Source organism: Telmatherina bonti (assembly GCF_933228915.1).
Source record: "Telmatherina bonti genome assembly, chromosome: 4".
In the NCBI taxonomy this organism is placed as follows: domain Eukaryota; kingdom Metazoa; phylum Chordata; class Actinopteri; order Atheriniformes; family Telmatherinidae; genus Telmatherina; species Telmatherina bonti.
The window spans coordinates 11,617,863-11,644,392 of NC_136622.1; the positions used below are offsets into that span (position 1 = coordinate 11,617,863).

The 26,530-nt window shown below is 38.2% G+C and overlaps 1 protein-coding gene across 1 annotated transcript; it reads left to right on the top strand.

The window, feature by feature from the left end:
- Positions 1-3,797: 3,797 nt before the first annotated feature.
- On the top strand, positions 3,798-25,142 carry fam50a (family with sequence similarity 50 member A). Its single transcript, XM_079239437.1, has 14 exons — positions 3,798-4,027; positions 7,335-7,419; positions 7,512-7,611; positions 12,289-12,416; positions 14,575-14,651; positions 14,952-15,018; positions 15,402-15,463; positions 15,610-15,686; positions 16,473-16,527; positions 16,860-16,908; positions 17,794-17,864; positions 20,019-20,129; positions 24,908-24,930; positions 25,006-25,142. The coding sequence occupies exons 1-13, from the start codon at positions 3,917-3,919 to the stop codon at positions 24,914-24,916; spliced, it is 1,002 nt and encodes a 333-aa protein (XP_079095563.1). The 5' UTR covers positions 3,798-3,916; the 3' UTR covers positions 24,917-24,930; positions 25,006-25,142.
- The last annotated feature ends 1,388 nt before the right edge of the window (positions 25,143-26,530 follow it).

Sequence of the window (26,530 nt, forward strand, 5' to 3'; positions counted from 1 at the left end):
TGTGGGGGGTGCTCCGGGAATATGGGGTACCGGACCCCCTTGTGCGAGCTGTCCAGTCCCTGTACGACAGGTGTCAGAGCTTGGTCCGCATTGCCGGTAGTAAGTCGGATTTGTTTCCGGTGAGGGTTGGACTCCGCCAAGGCTGCCCTTTATCACCGATTGTGTTCATAACTTATATGAACAGAATTTCTAGGCGCAGCCGAGTGGTGAGGGGATCCGGCTTGGTGGCCTCAGGATTGGGTCCCTGCTTTTTGCAGGTGACATGGTCCTGTTGGATTCATCTGGTCGTGATCTCCAGCTCTCCCTTGAGCGATTCGTGGCCAAGCATGAAGCGGCTGGGATGAGAATCAGCGCCTCCAAATCTGAGACCGTGGTCCTCAGCCGGAATAGGGTGGATTGCCCTCTCCAGGTCAGGAGTCAGGTCCTGCCTCAAGTGCAGGAGTTTAAATATCTTGGGGTCTTGTTCACGAGTGAGGGAAGGATGGAGCGCGAGATTGACAAATGGATCGGTGCGGTGTCTGCAGTAATGCGGACTCTGCACCTGTCGTGGTGAAGAAGGAGCTGAGCCAGAAGGTGAAGCTCTCGATTTACCGTTCTATCTACGTTCCTAACCTCACCTATGGTCATGAGCTGTGGGTTGTGACCGAAAGAACGAGATCTCGCATACAGGTGGCTGAAATGAGTTTCCTCCGCAGGGTGGCCGGGCTCTCCCTTAGAGATAGGGTGAGGAGCTCAGTCATCCGGGAGGGGCTCAGAGTAGAGCCGCTGCTCCTCCGCATCGAGAGGAACCAGTTGAGGTGGCTCATGCATCTGGTCAGGAGGCCTCCTGGACGCCTCCCTGGTGAGGTGTTCCAGGCACGTCCCTCTGGGAGGCGACCCCGGGGAAGACCCAGGACACGCTGGAGGGATTATATCTCTCGGCTGCCCTGGGAACGCCTCGGGATCCCCCCCCCCCCCCCCGCAGAGTTGGCAAATGTGGCTGGGGAGAGAGAAGTCTGGGATTCCCTGCTTAGGCTGCTGCCCCCACAACCCGACCCCGGATAAACGGCATGAAGATGAAGATGAAGAAAGACCAAAAGTCATTGCACATATCTCCTGAATGAGCTGAATAGTTTGATATTTGAATGGTTGAAGTGAGGCAAAAGGTATAGGAGGAGTAGCGTGCCAAACATTTTACAGGAAAGACAATGGGAATGGGAACTTGATTAACCGGACACTGCAAACTGGTACAGAGCTCTGAAACCCCGTTGAAGCAGTTTTCAACTCATTATGCAGAAACTGACCAATCACAGGGCTGAATTTTTGCAACGTCCAGTGCACAGCGGGTTTGAAAGATTTTCATCCAATCACAAGGCTGAATTAATTTTTGCAAAATGTAAAATATCTCAAAACCTACAAAGATTTGAAATGACAAAAGTCATAGCACACTTCTCCACATGGGCATTCACATTAATAAAAAGTTTAAATGACCAAGAGTCTTAGCACATATTTTCTGAATGAGCTGAAAAGTTTGATACTTGATTGGTTAAAGTGAGACAACAGGTATAGGAGGAGTAGCTTTTCAAACATTTTGCAGGAAAGACCGCTTTGTTCCATTTGAAGCATTTTAACCACAAAAATGTAGTATTTACCTGTCATTTCACCACAGCTTTTTAAAAAAAACTTGAATCAAAACTTTGAGAAATTCATACATATTTTCAAGACAGACTTGGCACATACATTGACTTGTTTGTGTATACAGTCTGAGCTTTAATTGCACAGTATTCAGTGAAAGTTGTACTTTGATGAATTAGTACACAGCACCCTGTGTACAACAACTATCATACCATCATGATGCACAATGTCTGATGCTGGATTTGATCCCTCTCCTTGAATGCCAATGTGTACTTGTGTACCGGTGAAGAAAATAGACCAATCGCTGCGCTGTATTAACTGTTTTGTCCAATCACAGGAACGGATTTTAAAAATTGACAAAAGCTTGAATACCCTAAAAAGTTTAAAACTTTAATTACTTAAAAACTTTAAATGTTACAAGGACCAAAAGTCATAGAATACATCAACTGAATGGCCTGAAGAGTTTGATACTTGAATGGTTGAAGTGAGACAAAAGGTGTAGGAAAAGTAGTGTTTCAAACAGTTTGCAAGAAAGACAAATGAAAGTGGGACCGAGACGAACCAGACACTGCAAACCGGTGCAGAGCTCTGAACCCCTGTTGAAGCTGTTTTCAGCTCATTATGCAAAAACCGACCAATTGGCGAGCTGAATTTTTTCAGTGTCCAATCTGGATTTGGTTTGAAAGACTTTCATCCAATCACAAGGCTGAATTTATTTGAACAAAATGCTAAATATCTCAAAAACTACAAAAATTAATAATAATTTTAAAAAAAAGAAAGAAAGAAAGAAAGAAAGAAAGAAAGAAAATATTGTTGCACACATGTCCTGAAAGAGCTGCACAGGTTAAGATCTGAATGATTGAAGTGACTTGAAAGGTGCAAGGGTAGTAGCATGGCAAAATTTGGCAGAATATATAATAATAATAATAAGATATGCCCCATGGGCACTCACATTAACGATAATAATAATAATAATAATAATAATAATAATAATAATAATAATAATAATAATAATAGTAATAATAATAACTAGAAAAGTGCTCTTCTTGAAGAAGAGCAAATGTGAATGCCCTTCTATGCAGAATGATTGATATGCAATTGCATAACCATTTGGAGAAGCAGCACAACTATGCAACTTAATTTATCACAGTAATGCATCAGGATTTGAACCCACAAACATCTGAAGAAGAGTCAATTTCTTCAACCACTACACCAGCACAGCAAAATCATCAAAATTTTTTATCACTGGAATGGGAATCTTATTAGTGGGATATTTCTTACTTGAGCATATGGCCCAAACTTTAATTGCAGTTTACAGCCAAAAACCAAAGTCAAAGCTCTTCGATCAGATCAATCCTCATTACTCTGTACACACAACTGACATACCATTACATTGTGCAATATTCAAGACTGGATTTGAACCCTTGGCCTGTATGCCAATGCGTACCTGTGTACCGGTGCAGAAAATGGACTGATCGCTGAGCTGCATTTTCTGTTTTGTCCAATCACAAGAACAGATTTAAAAAATTTACAAACGCTTGAATGACTTGAAAAGTTTAAATGTTCCAAAGACCAAAAGTCAGAGCACAAATCTCCTGAATGAGCTGAATAGTTTGACGTTTGAATGGTTGAAGTGAGGCAAAACGTGTAGGAGGAGTATCATTTCAAACATTTTGCAAAAAGGACAATGGAGACAGGCACCGACACTGCAAACCGGTGCAGAGCTCTGAAACCCTGTCGAAGCAGTTTTCAGCTCATTATGCAAAAACCGACGACTCAGTCAAATCAGCATTTGGTTGGAAGAAATTTCATCCAATCACAAGGCTAAATTAATCTTTTACAAAATGCTACATATCTCAAAAACTACACAGATTTGAAACAACAAAAGTTGCACACATCTCCAGAGGGAGCTGCAGGGTTTGAGATGAGAACGATTGAAGTGACCTGAACGGCACAGGAGGAGTAGCGCGGCAAAGTTTGGCAGAATAATAATAAAAATGGCCGAACAGGATCTCAATAATGTGAATGCCCCCATGGCATTCACATTAATAAAGTATATATTTACATTACAATATCCACAAGTATCCAAAAGTCCGATGTATTCTAAGGCAATTGAAGGTATCACGTAATACGTAATTACCCAGGATGCGTTTCGCAGCCGCCATTTTTATTGTTATGGTGGAGTGGGAGCTGTCTTCGCAGTTCTGGAAAAATCTGTAGTTGGTTTAAGAAACTATTCTTTATTCTTGCAGCTTCTGTTTCAGTATTTATTTCGTGGAAGCTTAGAAAGTTAAGAGTCAGCATGGCGCAGTACAAAGGAGCGGCGAGCGAGGCCGGCAGAGCGATGCAGCTGATGAAGAAACGAGAGAAAGAAAGAGAGCAGCTGGAACAACTGAAGCAGAAGATTGCAGAGGTTTGTAACTTTTTCACCTTAAACCTTACCCTGCTTACTTATAACTTGTCATTAACGGGAGTTAACCTCCTCTTTGTACTTTGAAAATAATGTACTCACGTATATTTATAAAATCAGTTAAATAAATAAAAATACGTGTCTGCAAAGGACGTTTTGTGTAGCGCGTGAGCTTAATATGAAAAAGGAAAACAAACAAATTACACAAAAGAATATTAATACGAATATGACAAAAAAGAAATCAACGTAGTAAGCATTGCATAATAATTGTAGGCCTACGTGTGGAAAAAATAATAATGTTGCAGACATATTTCTGGAAAGAACTTTGAAAATCATTAATAAACTGTTAACTGTGCACTTGATTCATCACAATAACAACAGTCAGTCAAAACAATGAGTCTATGTTCTGCAGTTTTCAGAAGGAGCATTGGTGGTGTTTTTTTTTTGTTTTTTTTTACTGGTCTCAGGAGAAATTTCCTCAGCTCCTTCACAGATATGGACAGCAACTGGAAGATAATACAGTTGTACTCATGTATTTTTACCCTTTCATTAAAGAAAAGGTTGAAATTGCAACAGTTGCTCGAAGAACTGGAGGCTTAATAAATGAACAATAACTAAAATTTGCAAAAATATAATTTAGTAATATAAGACACTGTTTTTATTTTTTTGTTTTTCTTTTTGTTTGTTTTTTTCCATTTAATTGAGTTGAAAGAAAAAAAAAACAAACAAACAAATTGGTCCTGGACAAATTAGAGCACTTTTCTGTTGAACAGTGGGACAAAATACTTGTCAACAGGTGCAGAAGTCTGACTGAGAGGAACAGAAAACACCTGACTGTAGCGGAAACATTAAAGGATTTTTCAACAAAATATTAGTTTATGAGTGATGTAACATGTAATCAATTATCTTATATGTTTGCTTCAAAAAAATATTTCTATTGAACCAGAATTAGAAAATAATGTCATGTTTTCATAAAATTTTTATTTATTATTGCTTTAGTCAATTTCAGCTTATTTTACAGGCAGCTGTTTTTTTCCTTCTTTAATGAAAGGGTATGAATAAATATGAGCACAACTGTATAATATAAGATAGGATTAGAACCATTAAGTCGCAGGACATTGTTGTGCCAGGCTTGCCATACATTAAAAACAATAAAATATACAAAGAGAAAGAAGTAATCTGAGAGAAAAAAGGACAAAGTATTAAAAAAATTATCTATAAAATACATGAACAATGTGCAGTTTAACAATAAATAAGGTGCGAATGAGGATCTAAGGAAGTGACTGTTTTTAGCAATCCAAGTATAACTGTGGACATGTCAGTTTCTATAGCTGTCTCTTCCAGCTGCATCACACATGAACAACTGATTTGACCAAAATCCACATTTTGCTAGCTCCACATCTGGACGGATTAGTGACCAGTATCTATGTTTATGAGAGGCATCCAGGTAGGGCTGGGCGATATATCGAATATGCTCGATATATAGTTGCTAGTCCCCTGTGCGAATATAGAAAATGCCTATATTCGTCATATTCGAGTATCCTGTTGTCACGCAGTTGTTTTTAGCTGTGGGCGGGGTTTTCTCACTCCTCCTCGACTCTGCACCGCTTTGTTAAAGTTAGAGTTAAAGCAAGCGCACCTAGTTACGTACATAACGTGAGCTACGTGCTACGTCATGAGAGGCAGCGTGTAGCCACTTTCTTGCTAAATCTGGCGACTTCTTGTGAAAAGCGACAAATCTAGCAACTTTTACAGGAGTTATTGGAGATTTTCCTGGTGTTTTGGCGACTGACTTTAAAGTGCATATTGTAAAGTTATTGTCAGAGCGAGAGTCTCTCCCCGTCCTAAAGCGCTCAGTCGCTCCGGCTGCAGCTGCAGCCAGTCAGAGGAGCAGAGAGGACACCTGCACGACTCCACCTACAGTCATAATGAACAGCCAAATCCGCCACTGATCCCGCTCTGGATCACAGAGTGGGATGTAAATTGCAAAGTTTTTCACGTCACGCAAAAATAATTCATTATATTTGATTACATTCACAACTTCTGTCACTTACTCACCTCATCCACTGTGTGTGTGACACAAGCATATTTATCTAGCTCGTCACGTCTCTAGAAAGTACAGAAAGCAGTGGGAATCAAATCCTGAATTAAAAACTGGCTGAAGCCGTTTATTGGAGACGATACGGGGACATTCTGCCTGTATTATAAGACTGATTTATACGCTAAACTCTGCGATTTAAAAAAAAAAAAAAAAAATACACGACAACTCAAAAACGTATCTATAAAGCAAAGCCTTATAATAGTTCATTTGAAAAGTCCCCCCTAGAGCACCTATTTTCATACGTTGCATTTATTACATCATGCAAAGGCACTTTATTTTGCTTTAAAATGACATGTTTGTGCCACTGCTTTAACTGTTCAATAAATACGGTTTTGATCAGTTTGCTTCGTTACAATTTCATCTTTTTGGCATGAATGTTTAAAATCAGCATATCTTAATGCAGTATGAGCAATTATGTTTTAATGGAGACACAAAATCATCTTACTGATGTGATTGTATGCACCAAAGCATTAATTCAAGGCTGAGGTAAATATCGAGATATATATCGTATATCGTGACATGGCATAAAAATATCGGGATATTACTAAAAGGTCATATCGCCAAGCCCTACATCCAAGTTTTTGAGTTAAGATTTATTGTTACATTTCACACAACCTGACACACAATATAAGAACATGAGTTTTACCGTTCAGCAGTATTATACCTATAATGTTTTTTTACATCCTGCATCCTATGTGATGGAAAACAACAGCGACATTATGAACTTTCATTGTCCCTCCTGAGTTCTAAGTAATAAGAGTCAGCCATTTATAAACCCACATAGATCAGTGGTATTTTAAAATTTTCATGTGTGTAAATTGTTTAATTCTTTGCTGTTTTTTTTTTATATAAAAGTGATTTGCCAAAACTACCATATTTATTATGGAGCCGCTTAGAGCTTTGGATGACAAATAAAGTACATTTAGCTTTTAGTATATCTTCACTTCATCGTTGTTCTACATGCCGATAACAGCATGTTGGGCTTGTTTTTGTAAGGAAATGAAAGTTTTGTTGTTGCTCAGCTGAAAGTGTTTACTTTATTTTAAGAGCTGATAAAGACAGAGGATTGATTTATATCCTGCAAAGTAATGTAATGTAAACAAATAAATATCAACTTTTATCCTATTTATGTTTATATCTGAATATTTTTCATAGCACAGCTGTATGCTTCCAGGCGTGCATTAAAAATATCTCTGTGTGATCTTGCAGGACAACATGGTCAAGTCCAACATTGACAAGAAATTTTCAGCTCATTACGATGCAGTGGAGGCGGAGTTGAAGTCCAGCACTGTTGGTAAGTCTTTTAAAGTGCAAACTTTAATTCAGTTATTTATTTATTCATTCATTCATGTATGTTGATTATTTGCTTTTGAATGTCTCAATCAGGTCTGGTGACACTAAATGACATGAAGGCCAAGCAGGAAGCGCTTGTGAAGGAGAGAGAGAAACAGCTGGCCAAGAAGGAGCAGTCCAAAGAACTCCAGCTGTGAGATAATACATTTTAATTTGACCCACGTCTGTTCTTTTAAAAGCATTCAGCTCCCTGTCCACTTGCCCCCACATGCTCCACTTTTCTGTTCTGGTCAATAGTTTCAGTTTGGCCACTAAACACCATTAAACCAAGTGATGTTATGACCAAATATTAAGTTTTTCAAACAAGACTCAGGTTTGAGGATTGCTCAGCAAGTCCTGAAGCACCCTGTTCTTCTGTTTCTGGGGTAGATATTTAGTACTTTTTATCCTTCCCAACACTTTGGAGATGGCTCTTGCAATATATGTCTTATTGATTTAATCATTTCAGGTTGTCTCCACAGTGAAACACCTACTACTTGTAGAAATATGTAACATTAACACATCTTTGGTAAATGCAGCTGAATCACTTTTTCACTGATGATCTGTGTAATGTGGTCGGTGCTGAAGGCTGACATAATGGATGGTTTAGTGCCAGTATCTCCAAATCCGGTCCTCAAGGGCCAGTATTCTGCAGGTATTGAATCTGCCCCTGATTCAAGTAAACCTGTCTCCACTGCCTGTTGTCAAGTTCTTCACAAGTCTGCTAATGACCCAATCATTGCAATCAGGCGTGTTGCAGCGGGGACAGATCCAATACCTGCAGGGCCTTCGAGGACTGGATTTGGAGATCCATGGCTAAGTGGCTCCCAACCTGCACTTACTTCCTCCTCAAGAGGCCGCCAAACCCTTAAGTATTCCTGAATCCATCCATTTGCTGCACCTGCTTGTTGCAGGAATTCAGTCCAATGCAGAGCTGGTGATGATAACAGCCTGAACAGAAACAATGACACAGTTTATTGAATCAGTTTCATTGAAAAAAAATTCTTAAAATTGATTCGTTACAATGATCAATAACAATGTATATATAAAACATCTAAATGAGTTGGTTTAACTCAAAACTGATCATATGTCACATAATGTTGTTTATTACAGTGTTACTACAGGAAAGGCATTTGGATCATCTGTCTAGTCACAGTTTCTACTTTTTTTGTTTCTGAAACCACTGTTAATCCCCCATATTTCTCGACTCTTATCTGTTAGACCACGTTTTAGTTTGTAATAATAATTAGGGTTGTGACGATATGCTTTTGTCCCAAGTCGATTCTGATTTTTTTTGGGTGCCGATTCGATTTAAATTGCGATTTTCACAATTCTTCGATATTGCTTATTTTTGGAGATTAAAAGCAAAAAAAGTGTATAAAACTTTTTTTTGCTCGTCATTTTTCTTTATTTCCATTGGGAAAAACAACACAGTAGTCAGACCATCATTCTGCTGCTGTAATGCCCAAGATGACAAGTAAAAAGATCAATAAAACAACGAAAATTACAACAAATGTATAATAGATTATTTTTATTTATTTGGGGGGAAAAAAACTATTTTTTTAACAAAAAAAATCTATTAAAATGTGAAGCAAAAAATCCCGATATTCGATTTTTCAATTAAATTTTCCCACCCCTAATAATAATAGTAATGCATCAGAGTAATCATGTTATCCAATATTAATATTGCATTAAGATAAAGTAATTTGAATATACTCTATTATCTTTTAGCAGAACCAGACAGATGAGTCTAAATATAGAAATAATCCCAAAGAAGTTGGGAAATTTTTGTCAAATGCAGTAAAAACTTAAGTTTCATAAATGCATTGACTTTCACATGTTTAGACGCAGACGTTTTTACCGTTCTGTTACAGAAACAAGAGGAATAAAATTTAGGTCTGTCGGTCATTCAGAATTCAGCATATCTAATGTCCCAAGTTAACGCACAATGTATCTGTTTAGCTGTGTCTAAATGTGCCATAACCGGATATTTAGGATGTTTATAATACTCCCGTAAGCGGTAACATACCTGCTGTTATAGAACAAAACACCACGGTTATCTGAGGACAAATTACTTTTCACACAAACACACACACACACATATAACCCCTTTACACACATTATTTAATCTAGAAACAAACATATAAACACAAGTATTATCCAGCATTATTTCTTCACCATTTCCTGAAGTCATGCTCATTAATCTTGCATTAAAAATGCCCTTTACCTGGTTAAAAGGAATTTGCATGAATGATTTTTTTTTACTGATCATTATTAGTGCATTAACTTTGGCAACACCTATTCAGGAAAAACAAAAACCATCTGTGAGCCAGGCCTTCCTGCATTAATCCCACTGATGCTTTTATTGTTAAATCCCTAGAAGTCAGGTTCTTCGTGTGATTGCAGTTTTAAAATAAGGCATTTAAACATCATTACAAGGTGTGATCTTTGGATACTTTTGGTTGGCAAACATGCCATGTGTGTCTTTGCAATGTAAGTGTTTTTCTGAACATTTACCCTTCAAGTACAATGCCATTTATTGCTATTTTTTCCCGCCTGACCTCTCTGTCTATTGCTGCATGTATGATCTCAACCCCTTTCATGCACAGTCGAGTAATGAACGTCTTTTTTTTTCAGGACAACTTGGACAATCATAATATGCATTCTAAAATGATGCCACATGGATGGATCAATAGTTAAATAAGTATCAAAACAAAATGGCTATTGTATGGAAAGAAATTTGTGTCTTTATTATCCAATCCAAAAAAATTGATTTAAAACCAAAAATGATTTTTTTAGAGCAAAAAAAAAAAGAAGTATGCTTTCTCAAATATATATATTTTTTAATTGGAACCTAATTTGTTTCTATCTCTACAAAAAAATTTTGATTCCTCCCTTTTTTTTTTTTTTGCTCTCAAAAATCATTTTTGGTTTCAAATCTTAAATTTTTTGGATTGGATAATAAAGACACCGTGCAGCCCACAAAGACACAGATCAAGGCTTTTTTAAAAAAATTTTAAATATGTTTCTCTCTGGCCTTGGCTATCAGGAGAAAAAGACCCCAAACATTCAAACATAATAAACACAACCCAAACTATTTACAGTTTTACTTTTTTTTTTTTTCCCCATCACCTCTTCAGTCACTTGTGCCACTATTGGAAACAGTTTCTGTCTTAAACAGGACAGAGGGCTACATCACATATCTCACTCTCCCAAGGGATGGACTGTTGGACCTGCTTGATTTTTGTATTGCTTGTTTGTACTTTATTACTTTGTTTTTGACACTGGAAGATAACTATTTCAACTCACGCTAATCTTTAGCTACTTGGATTGGATGTCACAAAAACAAAAAAAGAAGAAATCTGAGCATCTTATTGGTCGAGAGACCAAAAGGCAGTCATCATAGTTCACATCAAGCTTCTATATGGAGGTCCACTAACACTAATTCACATCTTTTAATCACAAAATGTAATAAATCATGAATGTAGCGCGGTGGAATTCACATAAGAAGTTCCCGTAAAAAAAAAAAACTCTGCACTTAACGGCTGGATTAAAAACCTTCTCGAATGGCTAGAAATCTCCAGAGTTCCTGATTGATCACCCAAAGAGCGTGCTGATGGTAGCAATACTCCCCATAAAGTTTTGTTGTGTGGTCACTGAGATATTTTTGCAAAGTGTTTACACTGTCGCCTTAGATCGCGTACCAGCCAAGTAGTGAGAGTTACCTGTATATTTTTTATTCCTGCTGTCATTACCTCCGCCAAGGAGGCTGTGTTTTTACTGGCGTTTATCTGTTTGTTTGTTTGTGTTCAAGATAACTCTAAAAGTTATGGACAAATTTTCAGGAGTTGTTGGAAATGTGTAAAGGAAGAACTGATTTAATTTCGGTGACGATCTGGATCATCGTTTGAATCCAGGAACTTTTTAAAGGATCCTTTAACATTGTGACATTGGGCCATCTTCAACATCTGTTCACGTAACTTCAACAGAAATGGTCGGATCACTGAGGAAAAAAATACAGGACTATATATCAAAGACTGATCCAGCTAAAGGAATCATTTGGATACTATAGTCCAGAATATGAAAAAAAAATAGGGTGCCTTTGGAATTTTCTTCATAGGAAGAAAACAAATATTTATAATATGGGCAGAACTGTGGCTCTTGGTGGAGGTTTGCTCTCCCCGAGTGCTTTTCTAGTTTACAAGTAACTTTGATGTAGGGTTTGGCGAATAGTGACTAATGACCCCGAATGCCACAACTGCACATTTGTCAAGGACAGAAAGGCAGTGGAGGTACGACAGGAGTTTTGAAGGGAAACAAAAAACGATGAATCGATTTATTAAATTAGTCGTTGACCATCAAAATAGTCAACTGATTGACTAATCGTGGCAGCTCTACTTTGAAGTATGAAGATTGAAGAGTTTCTCTTGTTACATTGTAAAACTTGAGCTCTGTTGTATTTCTACTGTGCAGTAGTCTTGAGACATACCTCTTTTTTTAGTTTTGCTTCTAACATGATGAATGATTCTGTATATTTAGATTACTTTGTGTTGATTTACAGCAGCTAAAATGCCTTTGAAGCAAACAAACTCCAGCTAATGCGGTGTACTTCTGAAAATGTGTTGACAAATTTCAAAACGAGCGACGAAACCCCTCTGGTCATGTTTGCCTCGAATTTTCCTGGAAACGTTCCAAAGCTTCGAGCTTTGAAGCTGTTTGTCAGCAGATGTTGACAGAGAGATTGAGATTGATGCTCAGCTTCGTCGCTGCTGTTTGACACAACATACATTCCTGGCTACGTCCCGATTTTTATTGTTTTCTCTCTTCACAGCAAGCTTGAGAAGCAAAAAGAGAAGAAGAGAAAAGAGGAACAGAAGAGAAAAATAGCTAGTTTATCGTTCAATCCTGAGGATGAGGATGAAGAGGAAGAAGATGATTCTCAAGAGGAAGAGCTGGACTGTGAGTGTTTAATGGTCTGGTTTGAGCTTCTGCTCTGGAACCATCCGCAAATCCTTTTTGTACAGACGTTTGTGGTGACTCAAGCTGTCAGATTTGGTAGATTCGCTGGTAGATTATTCTGCAGAACTGGATTTAAATGGAAAATCCAGAAGGCGGACACATGTCTGTGACAGACTGGTTCCAGCATGTGTCATCTCCCATTACTCTTATAAACACCAAGACTTGAAATCTGGTCGGGTTTCTTTGCTTTTAATATTTTTCTGATTATGTTCATGATGATGTGATTAGTCTTGTGGTTTTGTATGACTATTTTTTTGTTTTTGTGCATCCAAGTTTTGGAAGCTTGCTTATACTTTCACCAAATTTTTAAACACAAATTACAAGTAAAGGAAAGGAGTTTCGACCAGAACGCTGGATGTGACAACTGAGTGTTTTAAAAGCAGATGTTTTCCATGTTTTTACTGCATTAATTAAAATCCCCTTCATATCCTGATCGCAGTTAATGAATTAAATGCTCTTAAAAATAAAAAATAAAAAATCAGTCATCTGTAGAACCGACAGGACCAAAAAAAAACAAAAAACAAAAACAGCGTCCAGTTGTTTTAAAGCAGACCGTTCTTAATGATTGGATGATGACATGTCTTTCAAACTCCACTGCCATTTGTTCCTCTTGTCTCAACTCCTCCATGCCCACCCCTCTTCGCGCATGAATTTCACACTCTCAGGGGCTTGGAGCTCTTGTAAAGGCAACAAAGTGAGACCCAGTGGTGTGGGTGGGTCATCCTCCTCTAAATATAATGGGCTGGACATATGGGGGACTTCGGTACTTCGTCTTAATGAATGAATAGCATACAATGCCACAGTCCCATGCACGCGCTTGTGAACCCCTGGTAAACAAGCATCACATGTTTCTGCGCTCCAGAGGCATTTAAACTTTTGAATTGTGGGTTTTGAAAATGTAGCTTTCTCAAACTGTTTTCCAGGATCTCCTTCCCTGCATTTAACTGTGTGATGTCGTCCTGTAAACATGAAGCTTGAAAACTGTCAGTCTTCATAAATAAGGTGGATAAAATGTGTTTTTTTTTGGTGGATTAAGCTCACAGCTGTGAGAAAGGATCTTTATGCCCAAAATCAGCTTCTTTGCCGAGATAAAGCCAAATTCAGGTTCATTAAATAGGATCTGTAAAAATTTAGTTTCTTAACTCCCAGTGATAAAACCGATTCAATAATCTCTAAATTGCACTGCTTGTTTTAGCATCTTCTAGTATTTTTTTTAAATTTCCATGAGGATGCAACATATTGGATCAGTTTTATTGATACAGAGTACGAACATGGTACGTGTACAGTACATGGGATACAAAAATATCTACGTTTTTACCAGAGTAAAACAAAAAAAACCCACATTAACATCAGTTAACGTCACACTTATGAGTCCAAAGAGAAAAAATGGAAGATATCTAACCACTAAGCAGCAGTCGTGGGTGTTCATCAGCTCTGGCGCTGATCACCATCGACGGGAGTGCGACACCCAGGCCCATATTTTAATCTTCACCAGCCCCTTTCTCAGACTTAAATATGTGCCAGCAACTCTCTCCTTGAGCTCCTCACCTTGATGTTTCCCACACAAATTACACACACAAAGAACATAACAAAATAAGACATGGCAGCTACTGAGGACGAGCTCATTTAAAAAAAAAAAAAAAAAAAAAGTCCTTGTGTGTTATTTAACACTCAGACATATAACAAGTAAAGACATGTTGTTATTTAAAGTCTGTTTCTTCCAACAATGGGAGCCTACTTGATTTATTTCCACAGCTCATTGAAATGCGGCTCAATGCGATGCACATGCCAGCGGCGGCACACAAACTCCTGCAAAGCGACACGCGATTTTAGTGGAAACATTTTTCTGTGTGTTCTGTATGATAAGAGAGGTCACACGTGTGGTCATGTTGCACATTGCGATAGAAACGGTGTTTATTTAGAGATATAATACAACAGCTGAACAATATCCTTCACAATAAGTATAAAGCTGATCCTGGAAAAGTCTGAACATGAACCTCGGCTAAATGATGCTAGTTACAGCTAGTCCCGTTTTTTTTGGTTTTTTTTTAACTGACATGTTACAGCACGTCCCATGATGTCTTCATGTTTCTCGTAGTTTCTCCAGTTAAGAAGAAAAAATTGGGGAAGAATCCAGATGTGGACACCAGTTTCCTTCCCGATCGAGACCGAGAGGTGAGATCAAAGTTTGTTGTGCTTGCTGCAGTTGAGCATGTGTTCAGCTTCGGGCAAGCTGCAGAACAACAGTAATGCAAGCAGCAGTTTGTGCAGGTGGAGACTAATAACATAGTTTATCACTTACACATTTACTAGCTAGCTTGTAATTTCTCTGTCAGCTGTGTATTTGAAGTTTACGGGCTTAAGATGAGTAGAGAAGACTGCTGAAACGGTGGCTGCCATGTGGAGAAGCTGCCCAGTCTCACATGGCATTTATAGCTTACGACAACATTGGTTATGGTTGGTTTTTGTTTTCAGGAGGAGGAGAACCGTCTCCGAGAGGAGCTCAGGCAGGAGTGGGAGCTGAAGCAGGAGAAGATAAAGAGTGAGTCCCAGGATTCTGTCATCAACAGAAGGCACCACACTGACAACATGCACTCTTATTCATTTTTTTATGTTAAAGTTGGGCCTCTTTTTATATCCATGTGTTATGGCCAGTCTGTTAGGCTTCTGCTATTGATTGATATCAGACCCATTTTTTCTTCTTGGCATTTGGCTGTGTTTTCTCTGACTCAATCGGCAAGACGGCTGATCTTTAAAGCTTGTGTTTATGCAAACCAAGAGATTTTGAAATGCTGTTAATGCCTCGAGAAATGCCTTGGGATCCTGCTGTTTCTAAAATTGCACTGCAGTTATTAAAGACATACTTCAGGGAGCAGATTACTGTATGATAACAGTCTCATTAGAAGAGTTTGTTTTGGTTTCTAGACGAGGAGATTGAGATCACATTCAGTTACTGGGATGGCTCTGGACATCGGAAAACTGTCAAGGTAAACCGTGACCCAGCGCGCACGCTGCACGCTAACACAGCATATTAATTCTCTGGATACCGTGAAGCAGCTTTGAACACACTCAGTTCTCTCTTTGTGTTTTTGATATAGTTGTAAAGTTTTTTGTTTTAAATTTCCCCCTGCAGATGAAGAAGGGTAACACCATCCAGAACTTTCTGCAAAGGGCCCTGGAAGTCCTCAGGAAGGATTTCAGTGAGCTCAGGTGAGTTAGACTTGTCAGACATTAGACTTGTAAAAGCTGTAAAGGGTTTAAGTCATATCTGGTCATCCAGACATTACAAGTCATCCACTTTAATACATTCTTATAAGGCTGGGTACCAAACAGACAAATTGGGAGTTGACAAAAATGAGCTTTAGGGAAACATGTTTTCTCTTTTATATTCCCTAAGCTGATCCTTACCGCTCCCTTGCATATGTCTTTAGTCCTTTTATGACTTGTTAGAACAGCCTCTAACACTCGCTGATGTCTGCCGTTTGAGTGCAGTGGGAAAGTGTGAAATTGGCATTCAGTCCCAGTTCAGTTTAATCTGCTCGGCTTCAGTACCTGAATGTGTTGACTTACGACTTTTTTATTTGTTTATACATTGAGGAACTCTTCTGAGGTTGTTTTTTTTTTTTTAAATGTATTTGGGGTTTTTTTTTGTTTGTTTGTTGTTTTTTTTGTTGATGTTTTTATTTTTTTTATTTTTATTGCAATTTGTTTCAACTGTAAACTTGCACCATTAATAAATGAAAAAATGAATTGGGGTTTTACCACTGTGGTAAAGTGTTCAACGGTTCAGGTGTTTTTTGTTTGTTTTGTTTTTTTAAATGCAAAATTGTTTGGTGGGAAAAAAAAGAAAATTGTGATTCATCTTTTACCTTTGCCATCATCCTTCCCTGTTAGACCACCTAAAGTCTAAACTTTAAACTGGAAATGAAAGCACTTGGAGTGTTTTTGACACACTGTTGCAGTGTTTTTACAGGAAGTCATTTCTTTCCCGTTCAGGTCTGCCGGAGTGGAGCAGCTGATGTACATCAAAGAAGATCTGATAATCCCACATGTGAGTGCTGTGACAACCAGCCAAGTTCCTGCCCTTTGCTCGGTTCACCTCACATAATGTCAAGTGTTGCAGGAGATCACACCTTGTTTCATTTGCAAATACATCCCGGAAATGTTTTTATTTCTCTAGATAATTAGTGTGGTTGTAGCACTAGACTGTTTATCTTTCCTCACCATGTGACATCTCACAGCCTGCTGCGATGCAATAATATTTAACTTCTTTCTGTGTGTTCTTCACATGCGGTCTGTCACTATAAATGGCTAATAAAGTAAAATTATAGGTATTTTGTTATTATCCAGAATAAACTCTCTTTATTTCCTTGTTTCTTTTAGCACCACAGTTTTTATGACTTTATTGTGACCAAAGCCAGAGGAAAATCTGGTAAGTTATCTTTTGTTTTTTGTAAATATAATTTCATTATTGCAAAAAAAGAAAAGAAAAAAAAAAAAAAAAAAAAAAAAAAAAAAAAAATATATATATATATATATATATATATATATATATATATATATATATATATATATATATATCCACAAAAAAATCTTTTTTTTTTTTTTTTTTAAATGAATACAATACACTCTCATAACCACATGCATCTATTAGGACAAAAACAAATTATATTAGGTAGAAAAGAAATAAAACTATTATATTTAAAAAGCAACCAAAAACAATCTTTTACTGCTGGTTGGGTGTTGAATAAAGCTAATTAAAGCAGTTCTTGTATCTACGTCGGGTACAAAGCTGTAGGAGGGTCTGCATGTCTGAAAGGAGCTTTTTAAACACTGAACTGGTTGTTTATGCAGTAAATAAGAAAAACACTCTGATGTTTTGCTCCTATCTGTGTGTAACTATGGTAAACAAGTTATCATATTACAATTATTTAATCGAATCCTTCAGGGTTTTGGGAAATTTTTGCCTACTAAAACAGATTTGAACTCTAAACAAGGAAAGGAAGAATCATTTTGCATTGGAGCCATGTGTGCCGCTCGGTTAAAACAAAAGCCATGTTTGGAGTTTTTAGGTTTGAGGACAATAAGTTTGCCAAAATAACCACTCCTGTTTATTTTCATGTGTTTGTTTTCTCTAAATATATGAAGAAAAATCAAAGTGTGCTCCAACTCTTTCCTGATTCATCTAATATTGACTTAAATGAAATTAGTTTATTTCATTCTGTTTCATAAAAACAAGAAGAAATGCCATCTTTAATTTATTATTGCTTCATTGTACTGCTGTAGTTTATTTTGCACAGTCCATCCTCCCCCGCAGGTCCTCTGTTCAGCTTTGACGTCCATGATGATATCCGACTGGTGAATGACGCCACCGTGGAGAAAGATGAGGTGAGGTTTACTAAATCATTCGCCGTTTGAAATGATTGGATTTATATGTTGTGTCAGACTTTAAGCTGAATGTCAGCCTTAATTTCTTGTGACGTCTCTTCAGCTTGATCCAGATTGGATTTGTCTGATGTTGGTGTGCTGAACCATCCCGCGGGACTGATTCAATTTCCCGTTTCGGCAGGGTTTTGGGTTTTTCTTCCATGTGCAGTGGATTAGCAACAACAGATGTGCAAACGCAGTTTTCTTGTTTGTCAAAAGATTTTTGTTTTTTACCTCCTTCTCAACGAATTCCAATACTTTTATATAAGATGGATTGTCTGGATGTGGGTAATGATGGGCGCCCAGGATTGGGTCACAGAGAGATCCTCCTCACCACTTGCTCAAGCTCCCCAGAGGAAAGCCAAAGTGTTCCCAGGCCTGCTTAGACGCAGTCCCTCCAGCTTGTCTTGAGTCTTCTCCGGGCCCTTTTCCCAGAGACGCGTGTCTGAAGCATCCAGGAGCCACCTATTCTGGCTCCTAGCTATGCCAAGGAAGTTTTAATCTGAGCCCCTCCCAGATGACCGAGCTCCTCGCCCTATCGCCTAGCGAACCCTCAGCCACCCTACAAAGTAAAAGGATCTCATCTTCTTGTATCCATAATCTGGTTCCATCGGTCACTACCCACAGCTTGTGACCATAGATGAAGGTAGGAGCATAGATCAGCTGACCTTCTCCACTAGGCCACCTGTCGGTCTCCCGATCCATTCGACCGTCCCTTGTGAGCAAGATCCCAAGATATCCTCCTGACTACCAGGAAAAAAAATGTGTAACTACAAATGTCCACTACGGAGGACATTGCTTAAACTTTTAAATATTGTGGTAAAATATAGTTATATTTATCTAAGAAACTATTTAATGTGTTTATAAGATATTCAATGAAAATATAACTACAAAATTTCAAGTAAAAATCAGCACAGACAAAAGTATTATGCACTTTTGCTCAACATGCTTGTTGCAATGGAGGCCATTTTTCTTGAAGAGAGAAAAAGTTCACAAAGAGGTGAACTTTGGAGGTGCTGCTTCTCATTCCAGCCGCTTTACACTTAGTTGCAGATTGTTCAAGTGAAAGTTGGATATTACATCTCGATGAAGCCAACAGAAGCACATCATCCGCAAAACGCAGAGACTCAATCCTGATGCACCAAACCGGACCCCGTCAACACTTCGGCAGTCCTGAAAAGTTCTTTCCATAAAAGTTATGAACAGAATTGTTGGCGAGCTGCCCACCATTGGGGAAGAGCTGGTCCACCATGGTACATCACTTCTGTAACTTACTTATTATCATGTTTCTCCATGATCTACAAGCTGAGCTTCACCAGTGCACCATCTGTGTAAACTGTTTACGCGCGGTTTGTTTTCACTCATTTTTTCATTGATCTTTCGGACCATGAACAATGGATGTCGTGACAAACGAAACACTTGTGTTTCTTGCTGAATTTTTTTCAGAGATTAGTGGGGAAGATGGCGTAACAGTTTGAAGCTGCGGTGCCATCATTCATGTTTTATAGCCGGAAAGAAAGCCAGATTTCAAAGGATGAAAACACTCCTTTTAATCACATTAGACAGGCTGTGCTTTGTTTACTCGAGCCTCTCCTGTAAAACATCAGTGTTGTTCGTGACATACAAAGCTTTATCAAAAGAAGCCTCTGATGACCAGGAAAAACTTGAGCTTAACCTTTTCAATTGACAGAAACGTTTTCCTTTTTAAATATTACTGTGTGCAGTTTCTGAAACTTGATTCGGTTTGATTTATAACACCAACTCGAAACAAGAGAGGATGCTGTGTAAAATGTACATAAAATATCACAAACCCATATTTTTTTCCCAGTAGAATAAGCAGTGTTTTCCTGTGGATAATCATGTCGGTTTTTAAATGCATTGCTGAGCAAATATCATCATTTTAAGTAGTAAGTAGTCTGTTTCACCCTCTAATTTTGTTGTTTGTTTATTTGGGGAAAAAGAAGAGATTTGGAAATCATTGCTTTCTTTGTTTAACATTTTCCACAGCGCTTTGTAGTAGTCAGTTGTAGTAATAAGAGAAGACCCCCAGGGTGGAAACTGCCCTGCAACAGCAGCAAATAGGTTTATAATGATGCTGCCTTGTTTTTGCTTAAGTCTCATGCAGGTAAAGTGGTGCTGAGGAGTTGGTACGAGAAGAACAAGCACATCTTTCCTGCAAGTCGCTGGGAGCCGTATGATCCTGAGAAGAAATGGGATAAATATACGGTGAGAACAACTAGCTGCATTTAATGCTTAATGAGTCAGTATTTGACATTATTTTAGTATGTTTTACGGAGTAAATTATTCCCAGCAAATGTATCACAGAATGAAAGAAAAAGGGATGTTTTTTTTTTTTTTCTCAAACTTTAAAAGGAAATAAAGAATGAAAGACAAAAATCGTATGTTTGTAAGATGTCAAAGGAGCTTCACTGTATATCAAACTTTATTTATAAAGCACTTTTCATGCAACACGTAGTACAAAGTGCTCTCCAGGACAAAAACATTTAAAAGTTAAAAAAAAAAAAAAAAACAAGTTGTCACACACTCAAAACAATTTAGGAAACACATTTTCATACGTTCTCTGTCCCACACACACACATGCCAAGGACACATAGAAACCCCCCCCCCCTTCCGCCCATCCCATAACAGACTAAACAAAAATAAATAAATAAGTAACATAAATATGTGTATGTGTTGGCAGAGATTAACTGGATGAGAAAATTATATTATAGGGTTCTGAGGGATCCATCCACATCATTATCCACAAGTCCAACATTTAGCGCACGTTGTAACTGTCAGCGGACTGTTTAGCACAATGCAGGTCACCTCTTATTTTAAACTTTTCCATATAAATGCTCTACTTTCTTTTTTTCCACAGCTTTATGATTGACCCACACAGCTGTTTCAGTTAAAAAAGAAAGTGTTGGGCAGCAAATATCTAAAGGCTAGTTTCAGTGATGAACACATTTCAGTGTTTAGCAGCTGTACAGACACATGTTCTCCCTCGGGTGCAAAAAAAAAAAAAACCTCGAAGAGAGAGGAGAAAATTAAAGCTTTGCAAAGTAAAAGGAAAGCAAACACGTCGGTCAGTTGTAAAACTGGCAATAAATTTAAGATATAGAGCCATCTGGAGGATTAAAATGGCAAAAATATGTCTATATATTTATCCATGTATGTGTATTTCAAATTACTCTGAAATTATGTCTAATAATTATGATTTACAGCTATAAGTTACTTACATTTTAAACAATTTATTTTAGTACAATGAGTGATGAACGCAGCCCTGTGTTGTTCTGGGATTTAAAGAAAAACTATGAAATATGCAGAGAGATGAGAAATTCTGTATTAAAAGGGTCAAGGTCAACAACAAGATGAGGATGACTTAAAGTTTACCTTGGCCTGAAATGATACTTTGGAATTTTTTGTTATATTATAAACATAATTTCCAGTGTTTGACTTTTATGTAGTTTGAAAAGACCACTTGAGAAAGCAACGCATTAATTACCTTAGTTAGTATTTCAGCCATGTAAAAAAGGCTATGACGGATTACCTTGGGGGAATTGTTTTTGGATTGAGCTGCCAAAATATTCCTGTATAGACCTGCTTTGAAATCTGACTACCCCATACATTCTTTATTTTATTTTAATCTGAGTTCAGTCAATGTATATCGTTGCACGAATTATATTATTTTGCTTTGATAAACGAGAGCAAGCATTGAAATGATAATGATCTGTTCACAGCTGGGTTTGATCCTTTTTCTTGCAAGTGCATCCCAGCGTAATGGCTTTCCTCCGACAGTGGGCTGTTGTAAAAAGTATTTTGTTCGACCAGTTTCTCTTGCAGAACGTCTGAGCATGAAGGTTGAAAACTGTGAGAACAATCGGCCGCTACACATAGTGAGCTGAAAGACTAATTCGGCTTTACTTGAGTTTCCTTTTTCTTACTCAGGTTTCCTCTTAGTCTGGGACAGTATTCATTTCCAAAGTTAAAAAAAATAGATTAAAAAGTAAAGACCTAGTAAAACTGATTCTTATTGAATAAGACATAGTTTAGTCATTTCAGTGGAAGCAGTGGCTGACTTGGCTTGAGACTGCAGAGGAAGAGGTGTCAGAGGGTGAAGATTACTGAAAAATAGGCCAATGCCATGTGTTACTATGATGCATTGAGTTTTTTTTTTTTTTTTTTTCCTTTCTTTGGTCTGTTGTTACTCTGAGGCCTGGATCAGACTACACAATCTGAGCAGACATGTCGCAGAAAAACGTTCGCTTATGGGACTTATGGGTTCCTTGATTGCAGAACAAGCATCTTTACCCTTGTGACATAAGAAAAGACTGACGATCTGGCGTCTGAAAAGCTTTACAACCACAACGCAGGAAGTCTGGCGCATCAGATTTGTTTTTTCTCATATGGCGTGTTCCTATATGTTGACCAATAGGAAGACAAGGTCCCTTCTGCCTATAAGACAAGAGACTGCTCTGTGTACATAATTGTTGACATTAGTATGTAAATGATTACTCTATCACTTCAGAGGTTGCCAGAAATGAAAGGAACATATGCTTTAATGGTCGCTGTGAAACAAATTACAGTGAAATTATGGGCATATACCCAAATCATTATTACTTTACCAGCCTGGTTAATAGTCTCGCTGATAACTAATAGGGGTGGGAAAATCTAATTTAAAAAAATCGAAGATCTGGATTTTCAGTTTTTTAACCTTTTGTTAAAAAATCAAAAAAATTTTTTTCAAATAGATAGAAAAAAAATCCATTATAAAAATTATTTCATTTTTATTGTTTTTATTGATCTTTTAACTTGTCTTCTTGAGCATTACAGCAGCAGAATGAGGGTCTGGCTACTGTGTTGTTTTTTCCTGACTAAAATCAAGATAAATGATGAGCAAAAAAAAAGGTTTTATACATTTTCTAAGTTTTCATTCTACAAAAATCAGCAACATCGAAGAATTGTGAGAATCGCAATTTAAATCGAAGCAAAACAGAAGCATATCATCACCCCTAATGTTTATGGTCACATTGAATACAAGCTAGCATTAGATAACATTGCAGTGTTTAAAACATGTTAAGAACTTTGTTACCCAAGGTCTGTTTGCGGGATAGAAAAGCCATAAAGCCCTCTCCAGTCCACCATTTCCTTTGTTTTCCTTTGCTCTCTCCACCATCACCGTCACCCAAAGAGTTTCTGTTGCCATGATTGATTGACAGCTGCTTGTCCTGCCTCCTCTTGGAAGGCGCTCAACACCACGCCACGATCGGGGGCCATCCTTGCAGTGTAGCCACTTTCCAACACAGGACACCAAACAAATTTATGACACCATGTCTGTTAATCTGACATAGTGACTGTCATGAATGAGAAAAAAACAAACATTTGACCAAGCATTAGTTTTAGATATTTAACTGGAGAATTCGGGGTTTGCTCCAGACTTCAGGCATTCTGGATTCTCCACAAAGTATTGCTAATTAACATTTTATCTGTTATAATGTTAATTCTTTTATGTTTTGCACATCTAAAATAAGATATTATTGATTAAAAATAGTTGCATTTTTTAAAGTTTTTATAGAAGATTTTGTTCAAGCTCCTGCATGAGTCATTGGCTGCCAGGCATTGTTGTAGCAGAGAACCCCGTGCGTTTTGGAGCATTTTGCCTCATCTTTCGGTACTGTGAAATGTGGGGGGCGATTTGGCCCGGTAGGTGCGTTGGAGTGTCTTCAGTCAAAGTGCATTTCACTGCATGTTGGATGGGCGCATTTTGGAGGTGTTTCAAAGACGTCTTTGGCAGCTAATGACTTAGAGGAGCCAAAAGCGAAATGTTTTCACTACAGGGGCTTGCTGTTGTGCTCTGTCTGTAGTCCAAAACAAAGTGTGTGATGAGCCTCACCTCCCTCTATCTTTTACCCCCTCACTTTGTCTGCAAACCAACGCGTGAAGAGAAAACACACTGAGCTAAACAGCATCACTAGTGTTGAAGTAAGTTCTAATGTTTATACTTGCCGTTGAAGAAGAGCTAGCTCAGAGTCAAACAGTTCCCTCTTAAGCACTTTCGGAGTTCTGCAATGTGGAACTACAAAGACGATGTCAATCTGGTTCTGCCCTATTTTTAATGCCACCACTTCTTCACCAGTTCTGTTTAAACGTATCGTCGGATCACGCTCGTCTTCAGATGTTGTCATTTCTCACTTCCTGGGACCTTTAATAGAGAGAGAGAGAGAGCTGAGTGGTTGTAAGAGGAGAGAGGAGTCGGTGATTGACATGAAGGTGCATGAACAAGCAGCCGGACCGGCTGATAAACACGAGAGAGATGGTCTGAGACATCATGCTATACACCATTAGCTCTTCACAACCATTAGTTTTAAATGTCTGTAATCCAGACATAATGAAGGGTCGCTTTTTAAACCTAAAAGTGCATCATGTACATCATTGTTTAATTTTAATTCCAATGTGGTGCCTGGCAAAACCGAGTTATACAAATTGTGTTACTGTCCAAGTATTTCTGTCTCCTCTTCATTCCTCGGTCAGTAACAGTCCACACAGGGGATATCGTTGCTTTCTATAAGACTTAAGAAAACACTTTGTAGTAATCCTAAAAATGGAGCTCAAATTTCCTAAACACCCTCCAGCTCCAACATTAAACTAAACAAGATTTGTAATTAGTCTTCAGACACAATAAAAACTTTTTCTCAAGAAGTCCAATCTGTTGACGCAGTTGGAGGGCAGGATTTGCTGGAAAACCTGCCCTCCAAGGCACATTGTTGGCGATGTTGCACTGGATAGATATGCACTGCTTTAACATCAAGGTACAGTTGTTTCTTTTATTTCTAGGGGAAACAAAATCAACAAATAAGGACCAATAAGGACTGACTAGTTCTCGTCAGGGTCGTTGCTGTTCAGTGATTCCTCTAACATTGAGTTAAATGACTGAGAATCAGAGATAAAATTGTAACTGATCGGTTTGGTTCGTGTGAAGTCACTTGGTTTTCTTTGTTTTTCAGATCCGGTGATCATCTTCTTCAAGGTCTGAAATCCCGTATGGAAACATTTTTGATTAATTTTGTCCGATTGTATATTTAAATTGCTTTTCCTGTTTCAGGATTTGAACACATGTTGGAGGATTTTACTTTGTAGCTTTTGTGCTGTTTCTTCCCACATGTTCAGGATTTGACTCCCATGTTCACAACCTCACATTACCATGTAAATAGTAAACATCTGTGCATAATAAAATCTGGATTTGATTCACTGTGTTTATGGCAAAGCCTTTATTTATCTTTTTGAAACCCTCATTAGTCAGATGTGTGTGTGTGTGTGTATGACAGTGTGTTTGTTTAATTAGATTTAACTATATTTGCTTCTGCTAACAAATCATAAACTACGACTGTGTTTCATACATTTTCCTGCTTTCCTGTCATCACATTCTCCAGACATCCCTTGTCCTCCAGGTCAAAAATGACCTACCCTCTTGAAAAACAAAATAAAGCTATTTACATGAGTAAAATTCCTTGGTTTTGCCAACACAGCTGCCATATATGTTATTTCCTTCTAAGTTCCTCACAAGATCAAAATTAATGTCAACAAGGTGGAAAAGCACAAAATCCTGAGAAGTTTTTTGGTTTGCTTTGTCTGCCTCAATCACACAGAATTCACAACATTAGAGGAAAACGGCATAAAGAGAAGGAAACAACAGATAGATGGCCACGGTGTCAGCTGTTTAATCAAAACAGAAAAAACAACCAAGCAGCTGCTGCACCTATAAGGAAACAGGAAAACAACCCGCGGCATCTAAAAGAAGTACAGAGATGATCTTTTTCAGGAGCACCCATAAAATACAAAGCTTGAAAAAAAAACAAAAAAAAACTCCCAACATACTTGTGATTAATGCGGACTAAACCCATAGCGTTTTAACCCAAACCCTAACCGTTATGGGTGGGGTCACAGGGCAGCAACCTAAACAGGGAAGCCCAAACTTTCTTCTTCCCCCCTACATTAGCCAGCTCCTCCAAGGCGTTCCCTGACCAGCCAAGAGATATAATCCATCCTGGGTGTCCTGGGTCTTCTGTGGGGTCTCCTCCCGCAGGGATGTGCCTGGAACACCTCCCCAGGGAGGCCTCCAGGAGGCATGGTTTGCAGGTTTCCAAGCCACATCATCCAGTTCCTCTTGATGTAGAGCAGCGGCTCTACTCTGAGCCCCTCCCGGATGCCCGAGCTTCTCGCCCCATCTCTAAGGGAGCGCCTGGCCACCCTGTTGAAACTCCAGCAAGAAGCTGGCGATACGATATGTACCACAATACGGGCCACTAATACGATATATTACGATATATCGGGATGCTGTAAGCAAGACAATTGCAATTTTTCTGTACTAGTATTAAATACTGAACACTGTTGCATGCTTGACATCATCTTACTGAATAAGAACAGAGGATCTACTTTTCACTGCAGAATAAATAAAAACATTGATGCTTATGTACAAGATGAACAAAGAAATGAAAGTCTGCCTTATCAGTAAAGATCAGTTGTTTGGTCTAATCGATACAGTGCTTTCGAATATCACTATCATATTGTCACACAAAATATTGCAATAATTCGATATATCAATATCTTCTTACACATTCGCACAAATT